Source organism: Grammomys surdaster, unplaced genomic scaffold (assembly GCF_004785775.1).
Source record: "Grammomys surdaster isolate TR1022 unplaced genomic scaffold, NIH_TR_1.0 213, whole genome shotgun sequence".
In the NCBI taxonomy this organism is placed as follows: Eukaryota; Metazoa; Chordata; class Mammalia; order Rodentia; family Muridae; genus Grammomys; species Grammomys surdaster.
The window spans coordinates 2,036,294-2,055,110 of NW_021604658.1; the positions used below are offsets into that span (position 1 = coordinate 2,036,294).

Below are 18,817 nucleotides of genomic sequence, written 5' to 3' on the forward strand. Positions count from 1 at the left end.
CAGAGTGAGTTACAAGATAGCCAGGGATAGACAGAGAAATCCTTTCTTAAGCAAAGAAACAAAATCAAACTAAACCAGCATCAAAACCAACCAACCTCCCAAATCCAATAAACGGGAAAACAGAAATGGCAGGAACAAGAATGACTTAACTGTTGATGGTTTCTGAGGTACAGTTTCCTGTATCCCAGGATGGCCTGGAATTTGCTATGTAGCAAAGGATGACCTAGACCGTCTGATCCTCTGGCCTCGATCTTCCAGGTGCTGGGATTACGACTAGTTTAGTAGGTGCTGGGGATCAAGCCCAGGGCTTCATGTATGCTAGAGTAACACTCTACCAACTAAGATACATTCCCCAGGCAAAGATTAAGTAGAGAATGGGGCTGGGTATTGGTTCAGAAGTTAAGAACACTGGCTGCTCTTCTATTCCCAGCACCCACATGGAGGCTCATTACCATTTATAACTCCATTCTCACGGGATCCAAATGTCCTCTTCTGGCTTCCTCTGGTACCAGGCACATGCATGGTGCACAGACATACCAAGACACTCATACACATAAAATGAGTAAATTCAAACAAAATTTTAAAAAGAAAAGTAGCTGAGCAAGCCAGTAAGCAGTCCTTCTCCGTGGGCTGCTTCAGTCCAGCCCCTCAGGTTCATGCCTTGAGTTTCTGCCTTGCTGTTTCCTCCCCAGGTTGGTCAGTCATTGTTTTATCACAGCAACAGAGAAGCAAACTGGGACAGATAAAAGCCATGAATAAAAGAGCTAGGAGGGACAAAGAGGGAGTCAGAGCTCCAGTGATTTACAAAGGAGGTGGTGTGTGGAGGTGTTAAGAGGTGAAGGATATAGCAAAGAATACTGTGAGGGAAGAAAATACCGTCCTATACTTGAAAAGTGTCTGGGATGGGAAGTTAGTTGATTCAAACATTGCCAGATGAGCTGGAGATAGCGTGGAGATGGTTGGCAACAGAAGCTGGAACATTTAGGATGCCTGTGCAACGAAAGCCGTAGAGTTGGAGTTTTGTATAATGGTTGACCGGAGCCTGTGGGCGGGGCCTGTGGGCGGAGCCTGCGAGGAAATGTGTCAAGGTTCATGATGGAATTGCCTTTTGGTGTTCTCTCAGGGAAAAGGTAGGCAAACTAAGGTGGCTAATCTAAGCGGAGGTAAATGAGCTGTTCTTTCTCAAGGCCTTGTGGGACCGAAGCTGCTGAAACATCACTGCTACCATCTCAGAGTTTTACAACTCCGGTATAAAATATGGCCTATGCATTTGCACTTTTGTTAGGTTTTGATAATGCTATGATCACTTATTGAAACAAGATGAGATTCCTCCTTGGGCCTAAGCGTTTTGTTTATTTATTTATTTAAAACAAGGACTCCCTACCTTGTGAGGGGTTATCCTGGAACTCACTATGTAGAGTACTCCAGCTTCCGACCCAGAGGTCCACCGCCTAAGCCTCTTCTAAATACTGGGATTGAAGGGTTTGTCCCCACCCCCCAAGCCCAGCATTCTTGTTAGTTACCATCTTAGTCTAGTCTTTCTCGAGAAGGTGTTATTTTGGATTGCATTTTCATTTTATTTTGGTGTATTAGAATTCCTAGTGTGTGTATGGATGGTGAGTGCAGCCATAGTGATGGAGGTCAGGGAGAAGCATGCAGGATCGGTTCTCTCCTACCCTCTGTCAGTGGGTTCCAGGGATGGAATTTAGAGGGTTGGTGAAAAAAGCTTTTTTTCTGAGGTAACTGAAGATGAAGATGATCTTGAACATTCTCTCTCTCTCTCTCTGTTTTGTATGAGTACACTGTCACTGTCTCAGACACACCAGGAGAGGGCATTGGATCACATTAGATGGTTGTGAGCCATTACGTGGTTGCTGGGAATTGAACTCAGAGCAGTGGGTGCTCTTAACCACTGAGCCATCTCTCTCACACTGTCCTTGAACTCTTGATCCTCTTGCCTCTGCTTTCCAAGTACTAGAATTAGAGATCTGTATGGCTACGTCTGGCCTACGGGTTTATTTAACTACTTAGACCTTTGTCTGTATGTCCTTAAACTGATCTTGCCTATGAATACATTAATTATATGATAAATCACATAATATGAATAATCATATGAGGCCAGAGGCCATAAGTTTGTGGAAGTGACACACGGGAGGGGTTAAAGGGAGGAAAAGAGGAGGAAAATTATGTAATTATATTTAATTTAAAAATAAAAACAATAAAAGATGCCAGTAATATAATATATATACATATACATATACATATACATATACATATACATATATATATATATCTTTCTGTCTTTCCTTCCTTCTTTCTTTTTGAGACAGGATTTTTGAGTATCCTTGACTGCCCTGAAACTCACTCTGTAGACCAAGCTGGCCTCACAGAAATCTTCCTGCCTCTGCCTCCCAAGTACCATCGCTGCTGGGGCTACTGTCCTGTTTTTAGTTTTTGAGATGAGCCAATAGTTTTATTGTATATACATAGGCTTGAGAATGCCATGCTCTGAATCTGAATGTTTGAAGACAACTTACATGTGCTATTCTCTCCTACCGTGTGGGTTGTGGGGACAGTTCTCAGGTTGCCAGTCTTGTCACTGAGCATTTTTACTGGCTGAGCCATTTTGCTGGTTCCCAGCTTTACTCCTGGTAAAAAATTGCCCAAGTATAAGTTAGGTGTGTTACACCCCTTTATTCCCTGCACTTGGGAAGTGGGTGAGTCTGAAACCTGCCAGGACTATATAGTTGCAGGCTAGCTGTTTTTTTTGTTTTTTTTTTAAATATGTTTTTTAAGACAGGGTTTCTCTGTCTGGTTGTCCTGTAGACCAGGTTGTCCTCGAACTCAGAAATCCACCTGCCTCTGCCTCCCAATTGCTGGGATTAAAGGTGTGCACCACCACCGCCCAGGTAAAAATTTAGTTTAAAATAGTTGCCCCTGCTGGTCAGTGGTGGCACAGGTCTTTAATCTAGCACTTGGGAGGCTGGGTAGGCAGAGTTTGAGGCCATCCTGGTCTACAGAGTGAGAGCCAGGGCAGCCAGGGCTACACAAAGAAACCCTGTCTCAAAAAACAACAACAAAAAAATCCAAAACAACAACAACAACAACAACACACACACACACAAATTGCCCCAATAATTGCTAAACATGTTGAGGGTTGGGTTCAATTCTAACAAATAAATGAATTAAAAACTTAAAGGAACTGGGGAGATAGATGGTGGTTGGAAGCACTGGCTGGCTTTCCAGAAGACCCAGGTTCAATTTTCAGCACTGACATGGCAGCTCATAACAGTCTGTAACTTCTGTTCCAAGGAATCTGACTCCCTCACACACGTAGGCAAAACACCTACATAAAAAAAAGTAATTTTAAAAAATGTTAAGGCCAAGTTATTTCTGAATGCTGCTTTGGGGGGTGGGAGGGTGGAGAGATGGCTCAGTGGTTAAGAGCCTGAACTGCTTTTTGCAAAGGAGTTTGGTTTGGAGCACCTGCATATCTGGTTCACAACCACCTGTAACTCCAGTTGTAGGAGGAGCCTCTGGACCCCACATTCACATTCATATAGAGATACACATATAATGAAAGTGAAATAACTATCTAATGAAAATCTTAAAAGGAATTGTCTTGGGAGGTATAGAAATTGTTGTAACACCATGTTGAAAGGAAGACCACTGTAAAGATTTTCCTTGTGTTTGTACTTCCTGTGCTGCTGTATATAAATTTCCACCACTCTTTTGTTACTATTCCTTGTGAAATCTCAAAGGCTGTACAGAAAAATAACAAAAGCCAAAACCATGCCGGCAGTGGTGGCGCACGCCTTTAATCCCAGCACTTGGGAGGCAGAGGCAGGTGGATTTCTGCGTTCGAGTACAGCCTGATCTACAGAGTGCCAGGACAGCCAGGGCTACACAGAGTAACCCTGTCTCAAAAAACAAACAAACAAACAAAAAACCCAAGAAACAAAAACAAACAAGTTAACTTTAAGTTGACTTTTTCAAAAGAATACGGTACTAAGAAAATATTAAGTTGATTACTCGAGGACTTATTTCAGTTTCGTGGAAATTTGTCTAAAAGCAAGCGTTTTGTTGTTCGGACTGTCAACGTCTGTGTGAACAGAAGGAAATAACCGCGTCCTTAGGGTATAGAGATCTGTTTGTTGTATGTTCTTTTTCTAAACGGTAACTTAGATTCTGCAGTAATAGCTGTATTCAAGACTAGTCCGAAAAAGTATTAACGAGTCTGAAAAGAGGAAAAATACGCAAAAATATTTTTTAAAACGTGCTGTAAAGAATTGTTAGGATTTTAATTCACCGACAGGTCTCCCACATGACGTTATCGCGGAAAACAGGACTGCGCAACTGGCGGTGGAAAATTCCAAGTCTTCTTAAGTAAAACCGACTGCTTCCCTTAACTCCCGGCCGGACATGTCCCACCCAAGCCAGTTCACGCGTGCTACTCCGGTCCAGCGCACAGACCAACGACTTCGCCGGGCATTTTCGCGCCATTTCGCTTGAATGAGTGGAAGGTCAAGTCCACCCTTGACCTTTGCAAATTTTCCACAATCGCGGGAGGCCGGAGCCTGAAAAGCTGGCTCTGCAACAGGACCGAGGGGATAAAGTCAGAAGTCTCACTCTAGGGATTTAAGGGAAAAAAGGTGACAGGTTGAGGCGTTAGCCGCTTAGTAACAGCGGAAAACCCCCAGGGCACAGAAGCCCGGGGCTGGAGAAAACAAACGCGGAGATGCGCGCGCTCGCGCAGGCGGCGGGCGGAGCTAGAGCAGCGGTTGCAAAGAGATGCGGGGGTGGGAGGAGGGCGGAGCGAGTTCGCTCTCCTCGACTCCTGATTGGTCCTTCTCAGGGAGCCGAGTGACGTCACAGGCGGGGTGGGGAAAAAGAACGTCCGATTTGTGTGGTGGGCGCGGGCGGGCGGGGAGCGAGTGCAACGCGCAGGCGCGGCTGCTCGGCTCCTCTCGCCCGCGACTCGACCGGCCCAGCTCTCGCGGACAAGTCCCGACATCACGCGCCCCCCCAACCTCGGGGACCGCCTCCTCCTCGTTCTCGGCGTCGTCGAAGATAAACAATAGTTGGCCGGCGAGCGGCGAGTGTGTCTCCCGCCTCGGAATTCGGCGGGCTGCGTGGGAACGGCGGGATCCCGGGCAGCCGGCCATGGCGGGGCTGTACTCGCTGGGAGTGAGCGTCTTCTCTGACCAGGGCGGGAGGAAGTACATGGAGGACGTAACTCAGATTGTGGTGGAGCCCGAGCCGGCAGCGGAGGACAAGCCGGCGCCGATACCGCGGCGGGCGCTCGGGCTACCGGCGACCCCGACTCTCGCCGGCGTCGGGCCATCGGGAAAAGGCCCGGCGGCGGCCCGCGACCCTGCCCCGGACGCCGCGGCCTCGCTACCCGCTGGCCGCTGCTGTCGCCGCCGCTCCTCGGTGGCTTTCTTTGCAGTGTGCGATGGGCACGGCGGGCGGGAGGCGGCACAGTTTGCCCGGGAGCACTTGTGGGGTTTCATCAAGAAGCAGAAAGGCTTCACCTCGTCCGAGCCCACCAAGGTGTGCGCTGCCATCCGCAAAGGTTTCCTCGCCTGTCACCTCGCCATGTGGAAGAAACTGGGTAAGTTCCCCGGCTTGTGTAGCGCCCGCCTCTTTTTTCTTTTCTCCCTTTCCCCCCTGGGCTTTTTTTTTAAATAGCATCAGCACCGCGTGGGCCTCCCCCGGTACCAAGAGCGCTATCCATCAAGCAACGCTGTCCAACAAGGGATGCGAGTGAAGACTGTCAGGCTTGGAGTTCTGGGCACACCGAGTGGCCTCGGAAACGCTAGGATGGCTTGTCTCCCAGCAACAGCTCCTTGTATTATCTCCTCCCTCCCACGATCAGGGGGCAACAGTCCCCTCTCCCTTCGCTAATTCATTTTGGTAGCAGCACGCTCGGAAGTGTTTGAATGCCGGCGCCAGATTCTAACCGAGGGATAAATTAGGAAACATTTCTGCATGGGCCAGGTGAAGGAAGCAGGAGGTGGCAAGAATTGGAGCGTTCCCTTAGCATCTGTCATAATTTTGTTCTTGTTGAGCTTGTCCCTCTTGGTTGCCTCCTACCGGTGGTGTCACTTCTTCAGATTGACCCGAAAGGCTCTGTGTAAGTCAATTTAGAAGGGCAACTTAATTTTGGAAGCAATTCTGTTGTGATTGTGTTTTAGGGTCACCCCTTGAATTGTTTATGAGAAAGATGTGCAATGTGTTAAATATTAAATTGGGTCCTATTTTAGGGGTATGTGTTAACTTCTTGGTGTGTGGGTGTGGGGGGGTACTTAGCTAATTGAATTCAGTTTCCCAAAAGTTCATAGTAAAAAGCACTCATGTAAATACTCATCGGAGTAGTTTTTGGTAACAGGTATCTTAATTCCTAAAAGTTCAGTGTAAAAGTCCATCTAAATTTTGAATGTTTGTGAGATAGACAGTACTTCTGTATATAACGTAAATGACCAAGGATTATATGGTTGCTTGTTTATTTCTCTGGGTATATGGTGCATATCTTTATTACAGAAAAGAATTTATGCTCCTGCCACTAAAAACCCTTTGTTTTTAGTGGTGTAAGAAAGTAACTCTATTTTCATTAAAGAGACAGAGACACAGAGAAAGCTGTTACAGATTTGTAAAATACACAGTATTTTTAGAAAGGCATTGTCGAACAATATAGACTAGCTGGTTTCAAAGTCTGTTTTCCATCTGTTGGGCTTTTTGCCAAGTATTTGATTGACTTGAAGACCAGCCACTAAGGTTTTTGGAGGCAGTTCCCAGCAAATCCCTGGAGCCTCTATCATGGATTTATTTTGTTTTTGTGTGGGGAGAGTAGAGCTGAAAGCATTGTAGTTTATTCTGGAAATGCATTATATTATTGGCTGAAGAGGAATTAAAAGTGGATAGCGAGGCAAAGAAGATTAAGGTTAGACACAAAGAACTATTACAGAGTTCATTTATTTTTCAGTGCACTTGGGGCATGTGAATTTCCCATATGCTTTAAGAATCAAAAGCCTTTAATATTTGAACTTTAGCTAAGTGTAGTGGTACATGCCTTTAATACTAGTGCTTGAGAGGCCAAGGTAGGCGGGTATCTCTAAGTTTGAAGCCAGCCTCGTCTACTCTACAGAGAGATTTTCAGGACAGCCAGGGCTAGCAGAGAGACCCTTTCTTTTTTTAAAAAACAAAGATTGGAACTTTGTGTTGGAGTGTGGTGGCAGGCCAAGGAGGATCAGTGCAAGGTTCAGGGCCAGGACAACAAAGTAGACTATCACAAAGAAAAGAAAAAGGTTGAACTTTATATTTGGTTTTATTTTAATCTGTTTTGTGCTGGTGTCATAGTGAACACAGGGGCTTTCACATAAGCACAGACTACCTCTGTGATCCTTGAGTGTCCCTTTAATAAAGTAGAGGTCATGCTGTTAATTGTAAATGTATTTTTATACTTGCACATCCTTAAAAAGCTTCAAAAAATTTTGTATTTTAAATTATGTGTATGTGTGTGGATGTATGCATGTGAGTGAAGATGCCTGAAAAAAAAATCGGAGACATCTGAGAGCTAAGGTTACAAGTGGTTCTGGGATGCTTGATGTGGCTTCTGGGAACTGAACTCTCAAGAACTTGGGTGCTTTGGAAGAACAGTACATGCTCTTAATCCAGTGTACCATCTCCAGCCCTGCATACAAATACTTTTTGAGTCACACTTTTATTTTTACTGAATGAAACCTTAAATGAACTCTATCTTCAAACCTTAAATTTTTAGAAGAATCAAAACAAGTATTTTGAGTAAACTAGAATCATGATATAGGAAATACAAATTAAAAAATTTCAATTCTTAATTTTTGTTCAGGTCTTCATTTTCTACCAATTAAATAAAGTTAACGTTTGCGGCCTGTCATCCACAGGCCAAGTTCCTTTCAGTCCATATTCAACTTCCCTCTGCACTTATGTAAATTAGGCATTTTTTGTCATCTATGACAAGTTACCTTTTCCAGGGCACATTAAAATATTTCACTTTTAATTGGCATAGTGGCTCTTGTCTTTAATCCTAACAAATGGGAGGCAGAGGCGGGTGAATCTCTGAGTTCAAGGCCCAGCCTGGTCTACAGAGTGAGTTTCAAGTCAGTTAGGGTTTCATAATGAGACCTTTTCTAAAACAAAACAAAAATATACACACATCTAGAAAACAACACCCTCCTCCCCGCCCCCTTCGGGTTGAGTGCCTCTACACAGATGCCTCAGTGGTTAAAAGCACTTGTTTTTCAGAAGACCTGGGTCTGTTCTCAGCACCCCCATGGCAGCTGTCAGCCATCTGTAACTTCATTTCCAGAATGACCTTCCTGGGCACCAGGCACACACAGGATGCACATATGTACATGCAAATAAAACTCATACACATAAATAAATAAATAAATAAATAAATAAACAAACAGTTTTCATTTTTAGGCTTACTGCCCACCAATCCAAAAATATATTGATCATATAGACTGTCAGACAGTATTTTCTTATGTAATACTGTAGTTTCTTTTGGAATTTAGCATTCTTGTTTCTTTGTTTATACTCATTGGGTTAATAGCAGTTCTTAAATATTTTGCCTTTTAGACAGTTATTTCTTTGTGCTGGGGATTGAACTCAGAGCTTCATATGTTATATACTGGCTCTAGTACTGAGCTATTACTCCAGGTTCCTGTACTATTTTTATTAAGTTATTAATGACCCCAGAGCTGCTGTTTATTTGGGCAGCATCTGTCAGTGTTAATAAATATCCTACCTAAAAAAGATAATAGTGCATGTCATTAATTTCAGCACTTGGGATGCAGTTGGGTCTTTGTCAGTTTGAGGCAGCCTGGTCTTCCTTACTGCACATGGGAGGATTTGGAGGAAGGAAGAGGGAAAGGGGAGACGATATGGATGATGTAATTATACTATAATCTAAAAATAAAAAATGTTACTGAAAAAAAATGGTTTCTCCAACATCTGTCTTGTTTATAGCTCCTCAGTATGAAGTGACCCCTGGAAATCATCTGCCCCACCTACTACAAACAAAACATTCCTTCCCCTTATCAGACTTGGGGTCTCGTACATGTTAGGCAAGTCTGCTCCTGGGTTTCCACCCCAGCCTTCTCTTCTGGGGAATAAGTAGGCTGCTCTCATTGATGCCACAAGAAAAGCTGGGAAGCTTCAGGCTACTCTGCTAGATAGGCATGTTCCCAAGCTGAGTCCTCCAGACAGCAATTGGAAATTCATCATACTCTAGCCTGCTGTTTTTGAGAGAAAACTCACTTCATTTTGAAGAAAATATACATCAAATAACCAAGCTTTCTTGTTTTCTGGTAGGATCTTATCTGTCACATAGCCCAGGGGCCTATGGTTTTCCTTTCTTCATTCTATGTGCTGGGATTTCAGACATGTACCACCATCTTTTCTGTCTTGTTTTCTGTTCATCTTTTCTGTCTTGTTTTTTTTCCCCTCCTGAGCCATGGTTTCAAATAGTTGAGATGGGAGGGGCATATCACAAATTTGCTGCACATGAATTTCTGATCCTCTTGCTTTCACTTCCCAAAGTTGGGATTATGGGCCTGGGCTACCGAATACGGTTTTGTTTTTTGTTTTGTTTTGCTTTTGAAGGTGATAGGGTTGCAGTGTGTAGCCCAGACTACCTTTGACATTTATGTGCATGTGTGTATAGAAGGTAACCTTTGGTATTGTTCCTCAGGTGTACTTCCTGTCCACAGTTCCTTTTTTTTTTTTTTTTGGTTTTTCGAGACAGGGTTTCTCTGTATAGCCCGGGCTGTCCTGGAACTCACTCTGTAGACCAGGCTGGCCTCGAACTCAGAAATCCGCCTGCCTCTGCCTCCCGAGTGCTGGGATTAAAGGCGTGCGCCACCACCGCCCGGCCCTTTTTTATTTTTTTAAAGACAGGGTCTCTTGCTGAGGTAGAGCTCACTAATTAGGCTAAGCTGTCTGGCCATAGACCCTAAGTATCTTTTTCTGTCTCTCAGGGATGGGATCACAGCTCTTAGTGCACCTGCCTTTGTTTTTAATTAAAGACTTATTTATTTTTATGTTTATGAGTACTCTATCAGCATGTGTACTTGTATGCTAGAAGAGGGCATCAGACCCCATTACAGATGGTTGTGAGCCACTGTGTGGTTGCTGGGAATTGAACTCAGGACCTCTGGAAGAGCAGCCTGTGCTCTTAACTGCCGAGCCATCCCTCTAGCTTCCTTCTGCACCTGACTTTATGTAGGTTCTGCATCACTTTACCAACTGACTATCTTCCCAGTCCCTTGATTGTAATTTTTTTTTTTTTCTTTTGAGACAGGGTTTCTCTGTGTAGCCCTGGCTGTCCTGGAACTCACTCTGTAGACCAGGCTGGCCTCGAACTCAGAAATCTGCCTGCCTCTGCCTCCCAAGTGCTGGGATTAAAGGCGTGCGCCACCACCGCCCGGTGATTGTAAAATTTTAATACTGTTGTTTCACCTCTTGTGTTCTAGGCTTACAGGTATGCCTTACCACATCTTCCCCCCAAGCCCAGCTATAAGGGTGTAGCTATGAAGAATACAGTGACTGCTAGCTCACTTTTCGGTTTCTGTCATGACCACTGATAAGGCACTTGAAGTTTTACCAAGCATTGCTTTGTCCCACCAGTACATGAGTCAACACTGTGTAAAGGGCAGATGAGTTCTTAGCATTATTATGAGGAACTACTCTAAAGGTCATGTCAACCACTTAGAGACCAGCATGTCCTTATGTCTGCTTCTTAGCTGAATCTTGAGATTTTTGGCTGCATAGATAATTATCTTACTTGTAGCTAAGACTCTTAGGGTTTTCTATATAGCACATGAAGTAAAGCAGGTGCTCAACAGTCAGTCGAAGTTAGTTGAATTTCTGTCTGGTCTAGTGATGAAATAAATCAGCTTTATATTTTAATAAACACATTGATCTGTTTGTTACTTTATTATTATGTGTGGGGTGTGGGCATAGGTCAGAGGACAGACAATTGGTAGGAATAGGTTCTTGTTCCTCTGTGTTATCTGAGCTCTGAAAATAGTTCAGGTTGTCAGGGTTGTCAGAAAGCACCTTTACCTGTGGAGCAGGTGTACTGTGCTGGGGAGGGCAGGTGTTAGCAGCAGCCCCTTAGGCTGCTGGGGACCAGTTCTGGCCTCCTACATGTGTATATGTGTACACACATGCCTGTGTACTGCACATGTGTCCTTATACATACACTTAGACATACAAAGCTAATTGTGCATTGGGGAAGCAAGATGACTCTGGATGGCGGCCCTTGCTGGAAAACCTGATTGCCTGGGTTTGATTCCTAGAAACACTTGGTGGAATGAGAGAACTGACTCCTTCAAGTTGTCTTAAGACCTCCTATAAGCTGTGGCTCAAATCTCCTGCCCACAAAATAAATAAGTAAACGTAAAAAGCCAAAGCTCATTAGTGAAAATTTATGCAGTAGAGTTATATTAGCTTCCTAGGAGTACTCTCTCGAATAATCAATAACTGGGTAGTTTGAAACAATAGAAACTTATGCTTTTATGGCTTTGGATGTCAAAAGTTGGAAATCAAGGAGTCATGAGTGTAGGTTCCTTAGGGAGAATCTGTTCTATGCCTGCCTCTGGTGGCTGTCAGCCATCCTTTCTTTGCTTTTCTTTGTTTGAAGATGGATGTATGTCTGTATCTCAGCCTCTTCTTTTTGTATTCCCTTCTCTCTTCTAAGTGCCTTCTCTAATCCAGGATGATCTCTTTAAGGATCTTAACCTACTTTCATCTGCAAAGACCCCTTTCCGAATGGTCACAGGTTTCAGAAGGATAACATCCCACTTAAAACGTATTTTCACTCCTCAGACACCTTCCCACCAAATAGTTAATTCCAAAGGAAATAGACTACAATGGAAAACCTGACAAACATCTCTTAAATGATCAAATATAGCAGTAGTTTACATTTTTAAAAAATGGATTTATTTTGTAAATAGGGTCTCACTATGTGGCTATGTTTGTTGGTGAATGCCTGGAATTCTAGCTCAAGGGAATTCTAGCTCAAGGGTCACTGGAAGTTTGAGTCACTTTTTGGTAAGGAGTGACACCTTTTTTCAAAATGAAATAAAATAATCAATTACCTACTCTTAAGTATTTGATATAGCAGTAGAAACCAATTTAGGATTAATAATATAGAATTCTCCTGTTTGTAGGAATTAGGTACTATGAATAATTACTCAATATTAGTTCAAGAAAATAAGTTGACTTTTTTCTAGGGCCAAAAGAAAAACACAAAACTGAAGGAACAGATCTCAGAAAGATCAAAAACCTGGGGACTTGGCCAGATTCTAGGATAGTTTTGTTAAGGTCTTTTTTCTGTAATAGTCTATATTTGTTTCAATAAAGAATATGAATCAGAAATTGCAGCTTCATTTCATTTTCTAAGTATCCCTTGATTTATAATTGTTTCATTTTTCCAGGGGTTTTCAGAATTCATTCCTTCCTTCCTTCCTTCCTTCCTTCCTTCCTTCCTTCCTTCCTTTCTTTTTTTTTTTTTCTCAGACAGGGTTTCTCTGTATAGCTCTGGCTGTCCTGGAACTCACTCTGTAGACCAGGCTGGCCTGGAACACAGAAATCCACCTGCCTCTGCCTCCCAAGTGCTGGGATTAAAGGCGTGTGCCACCACTGCCCAGCTTTTTTCTTTTTGAGACAAGCATTCACTCTGGAGTTTGGGCTGTCCTGGAACTCACTGTGTGTCCTAGGCTAGCCTTGAATTCACACGATGATCTTCCTGCCTTAGACTCCCAAGTGCAGGATTACAGACTTGAGCTGCCATGCTTGGCTACTTCTCGCATTGTTGCAATGAATAAACTTTGTATATGAATATATATGATCATCTGCTCTGCTCCTTTGTGTCGTACTATCTGTGCCAGTCTTTGATTTTTAGAGACTGTGATAATTGCTTTTAGTATTTTTTTGGAGGAGAGTGTTACTGTCACCATGCCCCCAAAGACCTATACAGTCTAGTCTCCCCAGAATAGGCTTCATAACATGGCAAGCTAGGAAGGAATTTTTGGCTTGTTTTGAGTCCAAGCTTTTCTTCCTTGTGTTGTGACTTTGTATAAGACTGTTGTGCCAGTGTGTCCTTATCTGTAAGGTGGAGCTGATGACAGTACTGTCCTCTTCCTAAGAGTTAAATGAGTATATTGCTAGCAGGTATACAATATATGCCCCATGTTTTACATTTGCCACAAAGTACACATACATTTTTGCTTGTTTGTTATTTTTTCTTTATTAAAATCTATCTCGGGGCTGGGGAGATGGCTCAGTGGTTAAGAGCACTGGCTGCTTTTCTAGAGGTCTTGAGTTCAATTCCCAGCAACCATATGGTGGCTCACAACCATCTGTAATGGGATCTGATGCCCTCTTCTGGTGTGTCTAAAGATAGCTACAGTATACTCATACATAAAATAAATAAATAAATCTTAAAAAAAAATCTATCTCTTCCCCCTTTCCTCTCTTTCCTGCTTCCTTTCATCTATCTCATGTAACTTAGATTCTTCTTGAACCTGATTTCCTGACTACCTCCCAGGAGCTCAGATTACAGGTGTATGTCACCACTCTAAGCTCAAAAAGATATTTTTTTTTTTTAGAAGACTGAGTCTTAGCTGAGCAAGGTGGCTCAGGAATGTAATCCCAGCACTCTAGAGGCTGAGACAGTAGTATTAGTATGAGTTTAGGGTTGGTCTGAGGTGCCTAGCCAGCCAGTGCTATATAATTAAATCCTATCTCAAAACTGGGGCTAGAAATATGGTTCAAAAGTTAAGAGTACTCACTGCTCCTACAGAGGATCCAGGTTTGGTTCCAGTTCTAGGGGATCCAATGCCCTCTTGTAGCCTGTGCAGACATGAGATATACATGTGATGCACAGACATGCATGCAGGTACCCACACATACATAAAAATGAAAAATCTTTAGAAAACAAACAGACACTAGAGGTGATTCCCTTGCCTAGGATGCACAAGATCTTGGGTTCACTCTCCAGCACCACCAAAACAAATATTTAAAAATAAATGAATAAAAAGAGAGATACCAAATCTTACCTGGTTCAGGATAAGATTGAAATCCCAGTTTTTAGGGAGGTTGAGGCAAGAGGGTTTGGTGCTTGCTCCCAATCTGGGTAATAAAGGAAAACAATAGCAATAACAACGCTCCCCTCACCCGCCCCCCCCCCCCCCCGGCAAAAAAATGCCCTGTTGCTGTGATACACAGACTGAAGGACAGGGTTCTTGCAGGTGCACACACTAGGTCAGCTCAGCATAACATAGCCTTGAACTCAGGGACTCCAGTGATCCTCCTGCCTTAGCTACCCATATAGGTGTGAAGTTAGTTATGTTATATATTTATCCTGGATCTGGTGCAGTGGTGCCTAGCCCGTGATCCTATTATATTTGTTTGGATGAAGTAGAACGATTGTGTGTTCCCTCTAGCCTGGAAAACAGTGAGATACTTTACCTTAAAAACAAGACCTGTTGGGGAGTGGTGGCGCACGGCTTTAATCCCAGCACTTGGGAGGCAGAGGCAGGTGGATTTCTGAGTTCGAGGCCAGCCTGGTCTACAGAGTGAGTTCCAGGACAGCCAGAGCTACACAGAGAAACCCTGTCTTGAAAAACCAAAAAAACTCAAAAAAACAAACAAAAAAAAAAAACCAAAAACCACAAGACCTTCACAAAACACTAAAAACCAAGTTTACAGGTTTTTTGTTTTTTTGTTTGGAAAGCATATGTAAGAGAATATTAAAGAACAGGTGGAGGATTGCTCTAGGTCAGTTATTAAGCACTATAAATAGATTAGTTTAAATTCAGAACTGCATCTGAGACAAATTATAGCATGATAAAGGTGATATTGCAAGTGAATGTCATTGTTTTTAGTCCACTGCAGAATGTTTGTTCATACAGTTTGCTTATGGGGTTCTTTTATATGTGTCTGTGTATTTGTTTTGTGTATGTGTGTGGGTACATGTGAAGTTCAGAGGGCAGTTTGTAGGGGTTGCTTCTCCTGGGCTCATAGATTCCAGGGACTTGGGGGGCAAGTCCTGAGCCATCTTTTTAAAAAAAAAATTTTTTTTTCCTTCCCTTTTGTTTTGGAGATATGGTTTTTCTACATAGTCCTGGTTGACCTGGTACTCACCATGTCAACCAGAGATCCACCTGCTTTTCCCTTCCAGACTATTTCATTCAGCACTATGCCAGACTTTAATTTTTCTTTTTTGAATCAGAGGTTCATATAGCCCAGGCTGCCCTGGAATTCTGTATGTAGCTGAAGATAACCTTGAACTCTTGATCATCCTCCTCCCTCCCAAGTGCTGATATTACAGGTGTGCACCATCAAGTCAGGTTCAGAAATGTGATTTCAATTATAGTGGCTTTACTATTTGCACTGTCTTATTATTGTCTGTCTTATTTACATACACACACCCACCCAGTTTATTTTAGGTGAATTTTGAACGTGACTCAGTTACTTGTATGCCTTTAGTAAATTTTTGTTTTTCTGAATTTGTCTTTTGTTATTGGTTATTTATTTATTTAGACACACAGGGTCTTTCTGTGCAGCCCTTGCTAGCTTAGGACATGTAGACCAGGCTGGTCATAAACTCATCAACTCTTCTGCCTCTGTCTCCCCAGAGCTAGAACTACATATCTGGCATCACAGATGACTAAATGTCAGTAACGAATAAGTGTATATATTGTCCAGATAGAGAAGAGGACAGTGCCTGAATTGTACATGTACCTGTATATCTACCACACAGCTGTATATCTATGCTGGTCTTATTTGTATGTCCCTGTGTGTTGCTGGGGATTGAATATGGGAGTCAGTGCATTCTAGGCACTTTCTTGAAATAGTCTCATGAAGTTGCCCAAGCTTTCCTTGAACTGTTGATCCTCCCACTTCAGTCTTCTAGTAGGTAGGATTAGTTTTCTGCTACCATAGCTTCATGTTTTTATCACTTTCAAGGAGTAACTATCACTTGAACCTTCATTTTCTGCTGCTTGCTGATGTTTTTAGTAGTTTGATCAGGTGTATTGAACACAGTATTTTGTGGTAAGTCACTGTATATTGCCTTTAGCTCAGGGGTTTCTGAGATTCTTAGACATTTTGTAGAATCAAGAGGGCATCCGGATTGATGTTTGTTTTCTTTACTCTTTGTGAACAGCACTGCTCTGGCCATGTGTTTCTGCAGTAATGTGCGGTGTATTCCTAGGGGTGGTTGAGGAGGATGCCTTTCTTCCCTCTCCCACGATACCCAAGTGCTCCTGCAGTGCTCTGGTTTACGCTCACGCTCTCTTCAGTATTTGATTGAAGTCTGTGCTGCTCCACATTTCTGACCACATTTGCTATGTCATACTTTAAGCAGTTGTACCCATGCTGTGCTCTCTTGTGGTTTTTAATTACTATTTACCATATGACTGAAGAAACGTCCAATGCCTTTGCATGCTTTTTTGTCTGAGCTTTCTCTCTGGTTCAAGGCCTATTTAGGCATATTATCTTTTGTTCTCTTAGGTGGCCTGTTTGATTTCAGTTGTAGGAACATTTTGTATACTTTCTTCTGTTCTGTGAAGTATTTCTGATTCTGTTCCTGGTAATTTACTAAGTAAACTTGTGGGTTCACAAGGAGGCCAGAAGGCGTTGGATTCCTTAGGCCTGGAGTTAGAGGTGTGGACGCTGTGACCCTCACGGTTGAGCAGCAGGTGCTTGGCACTACGGAGCTGCGCTCCAGCCTCGCTCTACCACACATCTTCCTTCAGCCTTTACTATTTTTTCTTGAACTCAATTAAGGAGAACCAATTTATTCCTTCTTCTTAACGTTTCTCATCAGATGACTGTCTTCTGCAGTTATCCCAGTGTAACTCCGTTTGCTCAGCTTTACAAGACTCCTTATTTGCTTGTGACCTTTGCTGTGCTTCATGGCTGCTCTGGGGTTACTTTTATATTTCGTCCTTCCAGTAGTGTTTTGGTGGGCAGAATATATGAGTAAGTGAGTCAATCTGCTATCATGAATTTATAGTTCTAGCTTAATATTGCAGAATTGTTAACTGTTTTTGAATTTAACTAGACAGCATATAGTTTGGAATTGATTTGGAAGTTCTGTTATTTAACATTTAAGTTTTCTTAAGCAAGCTTCTTAATCATGCAAAGTATTGATTTCTTCATTTGTAAGATGAAATAGGAATAATTTGTTTTTGTTTTTTAAGACAGGGTTTCTCTATGAGTCTTTGGCTGTCCTGGAACTTACTTTGTAGACTAGGCTGGCCTCGAACTCAGACATCTGCCTGTCTCGGCTTCCTGACTGCTGGGATTAAAGGTGCATACCATCACTGCCTGGCTAGGGAATAATTTTATGTCTTACAGGCTTACTGTAAGTATTATTTGAAGTAATATGTGCAATATAATTTGTATAGAAGCTTGTACGTGGTGTTCAGTAATGTTGTTAGGTGGGTGGAGAGATGGTTTAGCAGTATCCTGCTTTTGCAGAGGACCTGCCTTCAGTTCCTAGCATCTACCTCAGGAGACTAACAATTACCTATAACTCCAGCTACAGAGAATTTGGCGGCCTCTTCTGGCCTGTTTGGGCTCTACACACATGGTGCACATAATAGTCAATCACATACACACACACACACGCACACACACACACACACACACACACAAATGAAAATATAGGAGGCAGAGGCAGAGAGGAACAGAGGCAGAGGTAGAGTCTCTAAGTTCAAGATTAGGTTAGCATGGTCTACAGAGCAAGTTCCAAGCCAGATGGGCCTACATAGTGATACCTTGTTTCCAAAAACAAAACAAAACAAAACAAAAAACAAAACAAAAACAGAAAACAACAAAAAACCAAATACTTGGAATATTTAAAAGTTGTTTAAAAATAAAACCAAGTGGCTATTTCTTGAAAGATACAATATTACAACCAAGTGTACTGCAGAGCTTGGTGGTTGCTTAGTGGTAGACTTGCATGGCATGTAGGAGGCCTTGGGTTTGGTTACTAACAAAGAAAACTTAACATACCTTTGCTTTTCTATGTAGTACACGGAAGCGGAAAATCTATCCTGTAATTTTTTTCTCTCAGTATTGTTTTATAGTTTTATTCTAGTTATATTATTTATAAATTTATTGATTAGAGGATTTAATTTAAATTCTTAGGTAGTGTTCTAGTTAGTTTTATGACAACTTAACACAAGATAGAATAATTTTGGGAGAGGGAACCTCAGCTGAGAAAAAAACTTGACCAGATTGACCTCTGGTCAAGCCTGTGGTGCTTTTTCTTGCTTGATGGTCAGTGCGGGAGGGCGCAGGTCACTATACCTGTACCATCCCTGTGCTAGTAGTCCAGGGTTCTCTAGGCAGGCAGGATGGGAAAGCCATGAGGAGCAAGACCTCCATGGTCTCTGCCATCAGTTCTTACCTCCAGGATCCTGCCTTGAGTTCCTGCCCTGTCTTTGATGATAGAATATCATGTGGAAATGTAAGATGAAATAAGCCCTTTCTTGGGGCTGGAGAGATGGCTCGGAGATGGAGAGTGCTGGACTGGGTTCCAGAGGTTCTGAGTTCAATTCCCAGCAACCACATGGTAGCTCATAACCATCTGTAATGGGACCTGATGTCCCCTTCAGGTGGGCAGGCATATATGCAGGCAGAACGCTACACAATAAATAAATAAATCTTTTTTTTTTTTTAAAAGCCCTTTTCTCCCAAAGCTTGTTTTGGTCATGGTGTTTTATCACAGCAATAGAAACCCTACCTCAGACAAGTG

General features: G+C 42.7%; 1 protein-coding gene across 1 annotated transcript in view; it reads left to right on the forward strand.

The window, feature by feature from the left end:
• The first annotated feature begins 4,952 nt into the window (after positions 1-4,952).
• Positions 4,953-18,817, forward strand: part of Ppm1d (protein phosphatase, Mg2+/Mn2+ dependent 1D) — a 36,178-nt gene continuing 22,313 nt past the window's right edge. Inside the window, exon 1 of the mRNA XM_028772482.1 lies at positions 4,953-5,614. Within this exon, the coding sequence (XP_028628315.1) occupies positions 5,164-5,614 (451 nt within the window). The 5' untranslated portion in view covers positions 4,953-5,163. The remainder of the gene's footprint in view (positions 5,615-18,817) is intronic.